This window comes from Cebus imitator, unplaced genomic scaffold, assembly GCF_001604975.1.
Source record: "Cebus imitator isolate Cc_AM_T3 unplaced genomic scaffold, Cebus_imitator-1.0 Scaffold54, whole genome shotgun sequence".
Lineage (NCBI taxonomy): Eukaryota > Metazoa > Chordata > Mammalia > Primates > Cebidae > Cebus > Cebus imitator.
In genome coordinates, this window is record NW_016107369.1 from 1394398 (window position 1) to 1406916 (window position 12519).

Below are 12519 nucleotides of genomic sequence, written 5' to 3' on the forward strand. Positions count from 1 at the left end.
TTTTTGAGACAGGGTCTCACTCTGTTGCCTAGGCTGGATGATCATGGCTCACTGCAGCCTCAACCTCCCAGGCTCAGGTGAGCCTCCCACCTCAGCCTCCTGAGTAGTTTGGACCACATGTGTGCACCACCATGCCTGGCTACTTTTTTGTATTTTTGGTAGAGATGGGGTTTTTTCATGTTGCCAGGCTGGTCTTGAACTCCTGGACTCAAGCAATCCACCTGCCTTGGCCTCCCAAAGTGTTGGGATTACAGGCTTGAGCCACTGTGCCCAGCCTTTTTTTTTCTATTTACTAAAACTTCAGGGTTCTAAGAATACAACAGATCATTAAGACAGTACAGCAGATTTAACTTCTATAAATGCTAAGATCATAGTGATTTATTCTACCTTTATTTGACTGTTATATTTACTTGAGGAGCAACTATTGAACTGTTTGACATTTACTTCCTTTTATTATAATCCACAATTATTAATACAAGTATCTAGTTTTCCAGACCTTGGGTTCTGAAATCCTGTTGTCTGAGTTTAAATCCTAGTTCATCCACTTATTAACAGAAAGACCTTGGGGATGTTACCAAAGCATCAGTGAAATGGATACAATAATGTGAGAAGCTTTATAGAGTTATTGTGAAGGTTAAATGAGACCATAGGTGTGTTTGATCTTCTACATAAAGCACTGATTGATAGCTCCTATTGTTTTGCATCATTATAAAGAAAGATAGAAGGAAAAAGAACCTCCAGTTAAGTGGTTCTTAAAATGTGGGCATATTTAAATTTAATTTTAGCCAGGTTCGGTGGCTCATGCCTGTAATCCCAGCACTTTGGGAGTCCAAGGGTGGATCACCTGAGATCAGGAGTTCAAAACCACCCTGGCCAACATGGGGAAACCCCGTCTCTACTAAAAATACAAAAATTAGGCATGGTGGTGCATGCATGTAGTACCAGCTGCTCGGGAGGCTGAGGTAGGAGAATCACTTGAACCCAGGAGGCAGAGGTTGCAGTGAGCTGAGATCACACCACTGCACTCCAGCCTGGGTGACAGAGCAAGACTTCATCTCCAAAATAAATAAATTAATTTAACTTTAAGCACTTCTATGACTGGGTTTTCTGTCTGCTTTCATACTAGGGTTATACAATTCCATTAGACAAACGTCTGGCTGCTGATGGAAGAGGACTACAGACAGTACACATAAATGAAAATTTTGCCAAATTGGCCGAAGCCCTCTACATTGCTGATCGGAAGGTTGGTTGGTTATCATTTAATGCTCTTGTTACTTTTAAAATCCATTCTTTATTACCTAAGGTACTGATAATTTAACTATAGTACTGAGCACCTAGAGAGTCTCACCTATGGTATGCGTGTTAGAGATGACAGCTACTAATTGGCAGGTCTGTGTATGCTCCCAGCCTTTGTAGATGTGTACACACACCCCACAGTGGTGCTTCAGCTCCCTCACAACGTGCCAGAATAATGATTTGCTAGGATGATCCATTTTATGAAGATTGCTAGGTTTCATATTTCTCGATTTCAAATTTTCCTCTATGTTACATGTCCCCCAAAAGGGCAGTTGCAGGAAAAGGCAGATAAACATTCTGATGAATTGAATGCTACATAAAATGGCATTCATAGCATTGGCCATCTATTAATATTATATATTGTATTAAATATTACGGAATTAGGCTGGGCACAGTGGCTCACGTGTATAATCCCAGCACTTTGGGAGACCGAGATGGGTGGATTGCTTGAGGTCGGGAGTTAGACCAGCCTGGCCAATGTGGTGAAACTCTACCTCTGCTAAAAATACAAAAATTAGCAGGGTGTGGCATGCACCTGTAATCCGAGCTACTTGGAAGGTTGAGGCAGGAGAATCGCTTGAACGTGACAGGTGGGGGTTGCAGCGAGCCAAGATTGCACCACTGCACTCCAGCCTGGGCAACAGAGTAAGACAGTTCATCTCAAAAATATATATATAAATGTTATGGAATTGATATGTAATGTTGAAGTTCACACACATCATAGCATGTGTTTAAAACATAGAAAACTATGTCTTCCATATCACAGTGAGTACCCTTATAAAAGTTCTCTAGCAGATGTAAGTTAAGATTTTATCTTGAGTTGACTTGCTTAATTTTGAAAATGTAAACAGTCCCTTATTTATTTATTTTTGAGATGGACCTCACTATGTTGCCAGGCTGGTCTCAAGCTCCTGAGCTTAAGCAGTCCTTCCACCCGGGCCTCCCAAAGTGCTGGGATTACAGGAGAGAGCCACTACACTTGGCTTTAATTTTGTTTTTTAGATTGTTTCTGAGAAAGCATTAGTGAACTACTTGACTTACAAGATTAATTGTGGTCACTATAGTTTCATTCACCAAAATATTCCCAGAGAAAAAAGCTGACCTTGCAGTGTCTCCCAGGCAGGATATCTTTTAGTGGAAAAGAATCTTTGTTTTAATTAGCAATAACAAATCTGAATTCTGCTCTTACCAGCCAGATGTTAGGGAGTTGGATGATAGCTATAAATATTTATCCCATGATAGTGTCCTGTTTAACAAATGACTTTACTAACAGGCTCGTGAAGCTGTGGAAATGCGTGCCCAAGTAGAGAGAAAAATGGCTCAAAAAGAAAAGGAAAAACATGAAGAGAAACTTAGAGAAATGGCCCAGAAAGCCAGGGAGAGAAGAGCTGGGATCAAAACTCATGTGGAAAAAGGTATGACATTCTCATTACTGAATTGAATTTACTTGGTGAACAAAATATATCTCATTTTAGAAAATCTTTTTTTCCTACTGCATATAAAGTAGGTACATATAAACAAAATTTAGATACTTCAGATATAGTTTAGAAATGGAGAGTAATCTGTGTGTTAGTAAGCTGAAGCAACAGGCGATAAGAGTGTATATTTAAAGATGGGCCTTCAGTTTGGGACTGTACCAGAAGTTTTTCAACTTCTGAGCAATATACTTTTCAAAATTGCATTATTACTCAAATGATAGGCTTGATTTTTCTCTTATTTTAGTCTCAAAACTTAAGAGAAATTAGATCTCTAACTGAATAATTCAGCTCCCTCATAGTAAAATAATCCAGAGTTTTTCTGTCTTGTAGGCTAATGCATTTCTAATCATTAAATCTTCCAGTATTTTCTGTCTGGGTTTACTTAGTGGTCTACATTGGTGTATTAATTCAATTGAAGTGGGAAGATGAATCCTAATTGAAATTTTGTAAGGGTGGTTTTTTCTGCATTACTAAATTCTTACGTAGTACATTCATTCATTCTTTCATTTATGTAGTTCATATTGAGTATCCGCTGTGTGCAGGGTTCCCTTTTAGACATAAGGGGTTTTTGCTAGACAGTGGATGGGGGAATGGGATGTACAGTTAACATTCTAGTGAGTGTAGACAGACAAAAGTTAATCATGTAGTATAGTAAAAGGTAGTAATTGCTGTGGAGGAAAAACAGTACAGGGAAGAAGGATATAAAATTGCCAGAAGGTGAGAATGGTCAAAGAGCCCTCACTTCTGAGATAATACTTTTAGCAGAAATACTTGAAGGAAGTAAGGAAGCAAGCCATGTGAATATCTGGGGGAAGAGCATCCCACAAAGAAGGGCCAGCAAGTACAAGGCTCTGAGACGGGAGTATGCCTAGTGTGGCTCAAGAAAGAGCAGGCAGGACAATAAGCCTGGATTGTATGAGAAAGAAGGGAATGAGTGGGAGATGAGTTTTCAGAATAGTTAGGGCAGGTGGGAAGAGTAGTGGCCAGATTATGTTTGGCCACTGCTTAACCATTGTAAAGATAAACCTTCCACTTCAAGTGAAAAGGGAAGCAATTGCAGGGTTTTGAGTAGAGTGATGTGATCTGACATACTGTTTTCCAGCTTTATTGAGGTATAATTGGCAAATAAAAATTGTATAAAGTATACAACAAGATGTTTTAATATACACTGTGAAGTGTTCACCAGTGTCCAGCCAGTTAACTTACCAATCACCTCTTATAGTTACTTTTTAAATTTTTTGGTGAGAACATATAAGATCTACTCTCTTATGTTACTGGATGCAAAGTCTCAACTGTTGTCAAAAAAAAAAAAAGATCTACTCTCTTAGCAAATTTCAAATATACAATGCAGTATTGTTAACTATAGTTACCATATAGTATATTAGATCTCCAGAATTTACTCATCCTGCATAAATCACACTTTGTACCATATGACCATTTCCCCTAACATGTATTTTTGAAAGACCTCCCTGGCTGCTGTCTTAAAAATACATTACTGTGAAATGGGCATGGATTAATGCCTTTCAAATAAACTATAAGATATGGTAACAAGTGGTAGCGAAAACATGGTCAGATGTTAGATATATTTTGGTAGTAGAGATGACAAAATTTGCTTGTGGATTAGATGGAGATACAAAAAAAAAGTAGGAGTTAAGGATGACTCTGCACCTGGCCTTTCCTGCTATTTTATTATGAATATTTTGAAACATACAGAAAAGCTAAAAGAATTATATAATGAACGCCCATATCTCCTACCACTTAGTCTACGCTTAATTTTTCTTTTTAACAATTAACATTGCTCTCATGCAAGAAAAGCTCAGGACTTGACAGCTTCACTGCTAAATTCTTCCAGACATTTAAAGAACTAAATACCAGTTGTACTCAAACTATTCCAAAAAATTGAAGAGAAGGGAATGCTTCCAAATTTATTCTACAAAGTCTTTGGACAAATATACAACAAATAAGAAAACCACAGGCTAACATCCTTGATAGTTATAGATGCAAAAATCCTTAACAAAATTCTAACAAACAGAATTCAACAAGACATTAAAAAATCATTCATCATAATCAACTGAACTATCCTTCATCCCAAGGATGCAAGGATGATTCAGTATATGCAAATCAGTAAGTGTGATACATCACATTAATAGAACCAAGAATAAGAACCATAGCATCATTTCAATAGAACCTGAAAAAGCATTTGATAAAATTCAACATCCCTTCATGATGAAAACGATCAACAAAGTGGGCTTAGAAGGAACATACCTAAAAATATTTAAAGCCACATATGACACACCCACAGCTGACATTATACTGAATGGAGAAAAATTGGAAGTCTTTACTCTGAGATCTGGAACAAGGCAAGGGTGCCCACTTTCACCACTATAATTCCACATAGGACAGGAAGTCCTTGACAGAGGAACATAGGCAAGAGAAAGAAATAAAGGGCATCCAGATTGGAAAGGAAGGCCAGGCACAGAGGCTCACACGTGTAATCCCAGCACTTTGGGAGGCTGAGGCAGGTGGATAACTTGAGGTCAGGAGTTCAAGACCAGCCTGGCGAACAGGGTGAAACGCTGTTTCTACTAAAACTACAAAAATCGGCTAGGTACGGTGGGGCTCACCTATAATCCCAGCTACTTAGGATGCCGAAGCACAAGAATTGCTTGAGCCCGGGAGGCAGAGGTTACAGTGAGCTGAGGTCACACTACTACACTCCAGCATGGGCAACAAAGCAAGACTCCATCTAAAAAAACAAAACAAAGAAGACATCAAATTATATTTCGTCAGAGACAGTATGATCCTATATTTAGAAAAACCTAATGACGCCAACCAAAAAACTTAAAACTGATAAATGAATTCAGTAACATTACAAGATACAAAATCCACATACAAAAATTTGTAGCATTTCTATATACAAATAGCATACTCAAGCTGAAAAACAAAAAGGCAGTCCCAATTATAATAGCTACAAAAACCTACCTAGGAATAAACTTTTTTTTTTTTTTTTTTTTTTTTTGAGACAGTCTCACTCTGTTGCCCAGGCTGAAGTGCAGTGGCGCAGTCTTGCCTCACTGCAACATCTGCTTCCTGGGCTCAAGTGATTCTCATGTCGCAGCCTCCTGAGTAGCTGGGGCAATAGGCACGTGCCACCACCCCTGGCTAATTTTTTTTTATTTTTAGTAGAGATGGGGTTTCACTACATTGGCCAGGCTGGTCTCAGATGTCAGGTGATCACCCACCTTGGCCTCCCAAAGTGCTGGGATTATAGGCACAAGCTACCATCCCCGGCCTCATAAGAATAAACCACAGAAATGAAAGATCTTCACAAAGAAAACGATAAAAGACCGATGAAAGTAATCGAAGAGGAGGCATGGTGGCTCACACCTGTGATCCCAACACTTTGGGAGGCCAAGGCAAAAGGATTACTTGAGGTCAGGTGTTCAAGACTAGCCTAGGCAACATAGAACATATATCCTATCTCTCTCTCTCTTTTTTTTTTTTTTTTTTTTTTTTTTTTTTTATTTTTTAACACCCCTCTTTTTTTTTTTTTTTTTTTTTTTTTTTTTTTTTTTTTTTTTTTTGGTTTTTATTATAACGCCACCCCTTTTGTTTTTTTAAAAAAAAAAAAAAATTTAATTTAAAAAAAAGGACATTGAAGGAACCTTCCATAGTAAATGGAAAGATAGCCCATGCTCATGAATTGGAAAAATTAGTATTGTTAAAAAGTTCATACTACCCAAAGGTAGCTGTAGACGCCATGCAATCCCTATCAAAATACCGATGACATTCTTCACAGAAATAGAAAAACAATACTAAACTTTCTATGGAACCACAAGAGACCCCAAATAACCAAAGCAATCCTGAATAAAAAGAACAAAACTGGAGACATCACACTGCCTGGCTTCAAAATATACTACAAAGCTGTAGTAACCAAAGCGGCATGGTACTGCCATAAAAACAGACACACAGACCAGTGGAACACAATAGAGAACCCAGAAATAAATGTATTGGTTGTAAATGCATGGAATTTTTGTTTGTTTGGAGACAGGGTCTCACTTTGTCATCCAGCCTGGAGTGCAGTGGTGTAATCTTAGCTTATTGCAACCTCTGCCTCCCAGGCTCAAGCTGTCCTCCCGCCTCTGCCTCCCAAGTAACTGGGACTAAGGTATGCACCACCATGCCTGGCTAATTTTTGTATTATTTGTAGAGATGGGGTTTTGCCATTTCACCCAGGTTGAACTCCTGGCCTGAGTGATCCATCCGCCTCAGCCTCCCAAGGTGCATTACAGGCATGAAACCCACCGTGCCCAGCCCATGCATGGATTTTTAACAATGATGCTCAAAGCATACATTGGGGAAAGGATAGTCTCTTCAGTAAATAATGCTCTGAAAACTGAATATTCACATGCAAAAGAATGAAAATAGACCCGTATTTCTTATCACATACAAGAATCACATTAAAATGGATTAAAGACTTAAATGTAAGGCCTGAACTATGATACCACTAGATGAAGACATTGGGACATGCTTCAGAACATTGGTCTGGGCAAAGATTTTTTGGGTAAAATCACAGAAGCACAGACAGCAAAAGCAAAAATAGACATATGGGATTGTACCAAGCTAAAAGGCTTCTGCACAGCAAACAGTCAACAGAGAGTGAAGAGGCCACCTACAGAATGGGAGAAAATGGTTGCAAACTATCCATTTAAGAAAGAATTAATAACCAGAATGTACAAGAACTCAACTCAATAGCAAAGAAACCAGATAATCTGATTTTAAAATGGGCCGGGTACAGTGGCTCACGCCTATAATCCTAGCACTTTGGGAGGCCGAGGTGGGTGGATCACCTGAGGTCAGGAGTTCAAGACCAGCCTGGCCATCATGGTGAAACCCCATCTTTTAAAAAAAAGAAAAAAAGGCAAATGATCTGAATAGACAGCCTCAAAAGAAGACATACTTATGGCCAACAGGTATATAAAAAATGTTCAGCATCACTAATCATCTGGGAAATCAAAACCACAGTGAGATATTAGGTCAACCCAGTTAAAAATGGCTATCATCAAAAAGGCAATATCAGATGCTGGCAGGGATACAGAAGGGGGAATGCTAGTACATTGTTGGTAAGAATCTAACATAGTACAGCTACTATGGAAAACAGAATGGCAGTTCTTCAAAAAACTGAAAACAGAGCTACCACATGATCCAGCAGTTCACTGCTGGTTATATATCCAAAAGGAAATCAGTGTATCAGAGGGATATCTGTACTCCCATGTTTATTGCAGCATTCTTTACAATATTTAAGATATGGAATCAAGTTATGTGTTCAGTAGATGAATGGATAAAGAAAATGTGGTCTGTATACACAATGGGATATTACTCAGCCATAAAAAAGAATGAAATCATGTAATTTGCAACAATATGGATGGTACTGAAGGTTATTAAGTGAATAAGACAGGCACAGAAATACAGATACTGAATCTTCTCAGTTGTATGTGGAAGCTAAAAAAGTTGGTCTCAAGGAAGTAGAGAGAGTAGAATGGTGGTAACCACTGGTTGGGAAGGATGCTGGGGATGGGAAATAAAGAGAGATTGGTTGATGGTATTAAGAGTAAGTTCTGATGTTCCTAGCACAGTGGGGTGAATAGTAATGAATATTTATTGTATATTGCTAAATAGTTAGAAGATTTAGAATGTTCCCAACACGAAGAAATGATAAATGTTTGAGGCAATGGATATCCTAATTACCAATTTGTTACATATTTTATGCATGGATCAGATATCATATATGCCCCATAAATATGTGTGATTATTATATCAATAAACATTGCTAGGTTTGCTTTATCACATATTTGCCAATCTTTATATCCATCTCTAGAATTCACATTCAAAACTTAAATACTGTTTATTAGACTTAAATTAATTGCAAGTAAGGTTTAAAAGGCTGAATGTGACTACAAAGAAATTTGGAATTTTCTCTCTAAGGTTAAAGAATATTCTCTCATTCAAAATATTGGCTGGGCATGTGGATCACTTGAGGTCAGGAGTTCAAGACCAGCCTGGCCAACATGGTGAAACCTCATCTCTACTGAAAATAAAAAATTAACCCAGCATGGTGGTGCATGCCTGTAGTCCCAGCTACTTGGGAGGCTAAGGCAGGAGAATCACTTGAACCTGGGAAGCGGAGGTTGCAGTGATCTGAGCTCACACCACTGCACTCCAGCCTGGGCAACAGAGGAAGACTTTGTCTCAAAAAAACCAAACAGGCCTGGCATGGTGGCTTATGCCTGTAAATCATTTTGGGAGGCTGAGGTGGGCAGGTCACCTGAGGTCAGGAGTTCGAGACCAGCGTGACCAACATGAAGAAACCCCATCTCTACTAAAAATACAAAATTAGCCAGGCATGGTGTCACATGCCGGTAATCCCAGCTACTCGGGAGGCTGAGGCAGGAGAATCGCATGAACCCAGGAGGCAGAGATTGTAGTGAGCCGAGAACGCACCATTGTACTCCAGCCTGGGCAACAAGAGCCAAATTCCGTCTCAGACAAACAAACAAAATATTAATGAGGCTGGGTGCAGTGGCTCACATCTGTAACTCCAGTACTTTGGGAGACCTAGGTGGAAACATCACAAGACCCCAGAGTTTGAGACCAGCCTTGACAACGCAGTGGGACTGCATCTTTACAAAAAAATTTAAAAGTCAGTCATGGTGGCACACACCTGTGGTCCCAGGTATTTGGGAGGATGAGGCAGGAGGATTACTTGAATCTAGGAGGTTGAGGGTGCAATGAGCCATGTTCATGCTATTGCACTCCAGCCTGGGTGACAGAATGAGACCCTGGCTCTTTTTTTAAAATATATATATATATATATATATATATATATACACACACACACACACACACACACACACACACGTATGCACATATATAGTAGATAATATAATGAAGTCCTTTTCATCTGTTCAAACAGAGGATGGGGAGGCACGTGAGAGGGATGAAATCCGGCATGACAGGCGAAAAGAGAGACAGCATGACCGGAATCTTTCCAGGGCAGCTCCTGATAAGAGGTGGGTGTTAAGATATGTACCAATCATGAAGAGTGGCCTTTTTCTACCTTTCAGAGCAGAATTTTATAGAGTCTACTAAGATCAGTTTTGCTTCTCTCCCTTTCTTCTTTAATATGATAACTTAATAAATTAGCACTTAATTTTCTTGTTAACTACTTTGTCTTAGCTCTAGTTGACTCGTCTCTGAAAGTAATCTTTTCTTCCATTACCTTAAGTCAGTTAGAATTGGTAATGATGGGAATATAGAAAAGGGAATTGAGATCAGGTTTGTGAAAAGGAAGTAGTAGTAAATTTGAACTGTTGAGTGGGTTCTTTCCTACCGTAAATGGTGAGACATGGATTATATGCCTCTTCCTTTAGACAGGAAATAAGCTGTCATGCTATTATTGAGATCATTTTATATGCATATTACTGCATCTAGTACAATTGATAAGAGCGGTTTTGAAAGAAGTGAAAATCAGCTCATTCTTAGGAGTAGTTTAACTTACAGTTCAGAAAGACAGCTAGCCTAAAACAATTTGAGAAAATCTGCAAAGCACTTTTAGTAAGTATAAACATATATAACAAACTGAATACATATATGAGGGCATAGTGTAAAGTAGGGAGGCTGAGGACTAAAAGTTCTGAAAAGTAGAGAAAATAACTGCACTACAAAGGTGAAATTCTGAGTGAGGGTTAAAGGCAAGTATAAAATATTTTCTTTCCAAATGAACAGTTTTTTATGCTCTGATCATCCTATGAGCTACTACGTTTTTCAAGTTATATTTTAAACAAGAAAAAGAGGTTGGGCATGGTGGCTCCTACCTGTAATCCCACAGCACTTTGGGGGGCCAAGGCAGGTGGATCACTTGAGGTCAGGAGTTCGAGACCAGCCTGGCCAACATGGTGAAACGCTGTCTCTACTAAAAATACAAAAATTAGCCAGTGTGGTGGCAGGTGCCTATAGTCCCAGCTGCTTGGGAGGCTGAAATGGAAAAATCACTTGAACCCTGGAGGTAGAGGTTTCAGTGAGCCAAGATCATGCCACTGCATTCCAGCCTGGGTGACAGAGCAAGACTCTGTCTCAAAAATTAAAATTAAAATTAAATAAACGTGAAAAGGATTCCTGCGGGTATTAATTGGCATATTTCATCTCCCTGGATAAATAACGTCATGGAGAAGCAGAGACTCTTACTCTTGAGTTTAGAGTTGAGGATAAAGTACATGTAGTAGAAGGAGAAGCAAGTGTGAAAGTGTTTAATTAATGACAGTCTTGGTAATTCCTAAATTAAAAATTACAGTAGCCAGGCGGCTCACACCTGTAATCCCAACTCTTTGGGAGGCTGAGGCGGGCAGATCACCTGAGGTCAGGAGTTTAAGACCGGCCTGACCAATATGGTAAAACCCCATCTTTATAAAAAAATAAAAATTACAGTAGTTCTGTAGTTAAATTGGGCCCTCAAAACCAGTAAAGTGGCTATCAGAATTGATAACATAGAAAAGGTATAAAATTGTAACTGCATGAAAATAAAATAGCCTATAGAAATCATTTTCTGACCTGAGTTTTTAGTAAAATAAGATATGATAGTTACCATGGTTTCATTGGGATGTAGACTGCATGCATAATAAAACAGCCAGGAAACCAAATTAATCTGAATGTCAAAAATCATACTAACCAATTCAGTCATTGACATGTTTTCCTCAAAATTCTAGTGGGATAAAATTACTAAATGTGGTTAGATAAAAGAGCTGATCCTAGCTTATTTAAAATGATTCCTGTGCTGTATCTAATTTGTATCTGCTTCCCAACCCCCAAACCATCATATAATGATAGTAAATGTAGACCATAGCAATTTTATACCTCAGCATTATATCTCATACTGTAAGGTGATTGCTTATATTAAAGAATTCCATGTCAACAAGTCTGTTAGATGTTCTTTTGAGCTAACAGGACGTCCTAATTGTAAAACTCTCCCTCTAATCTGAAATGCTTTATAAGGCCTGCCAGCTTGATTATGTATTATCAAGGAATATATGTTCACGAGACACGAATGTGACATATTCATGACCTTTGCATGAGATTGGTTGTATTTCAGTTGAACATATTCAACTTGTCTGTAGAGTTTTCAGTTACTGATGTCGTGTTTCAAAATAGGTCGAAACTTCAGAGAAATGAAAATCGGGATATCAGTGAGGTCATTGCTCTCGGTGTTCCTAATCCTCGGACTTCCAATGAAGTTCAGTATGACCAAAGGCTCTTCAACCAATCCAAGGTACAAGTTTAAGAACAGCATATTATGTGTGTTGATGTGAATATCCTCAGGGAAACAAAAATTAACATACTTTTACATGTGGATGTAAATGCCAGCATGACGACAAAAAAAAAAAAAAGGAAGTTGTATGTTGAAACTTGAGACAAGAAGATGAAACAGTTGATTTTAACTTTTTTTGGGGGGTGGGGAGGGGCAGGATACTTGTGTTCTGAGATTTTAACTTTTTTTTTAAATTTATTTCCCCTACCCCCACCCCAAGATTTTAACTTCTTAGTGGGTTGAGATTTGAGACACTAGGAGAAGAAAGAAAGTGATTAAAAACTTGGTGTTGTGGTATGTCAGTCTTTTGTTTCGAAAATAGAGCCAGGGAGGCCAGGCACAGTGGCTCATGCCTGTAATCCCAACACATTGGGAGGCCAAGGC

General features: G+C 38.7%; 1 protein-coding gene across 1 annotated transcript in view; it reads left to right on the forward strand.

Moving 5' to 3' along the window:
• SNW1 (SNW domain containing 1) overlaps positions 1-12519 on the forward strand; it is a 41607-nt gene that overhangs the window by 26163 nt on the left and 2925 nt on the right. Inside the window, exons 9-12 of the mRNA XM_017528532.2 lie at positions 1127-1243; positions 2570-2711; positions 9748-9844; positions 11979-12096. Coding sequence (XP_017384021.1) covers positions 1127-1243; positions 2570-2711; positions 9748-9844; positions 11979-12096 — 474 coding nt within the window. The remainder of the gene's footprint in view (positions 1-1126; positions 1244-2569; positions 2712-9747; positions 9845-11978; positions 12097-12519) is intronic.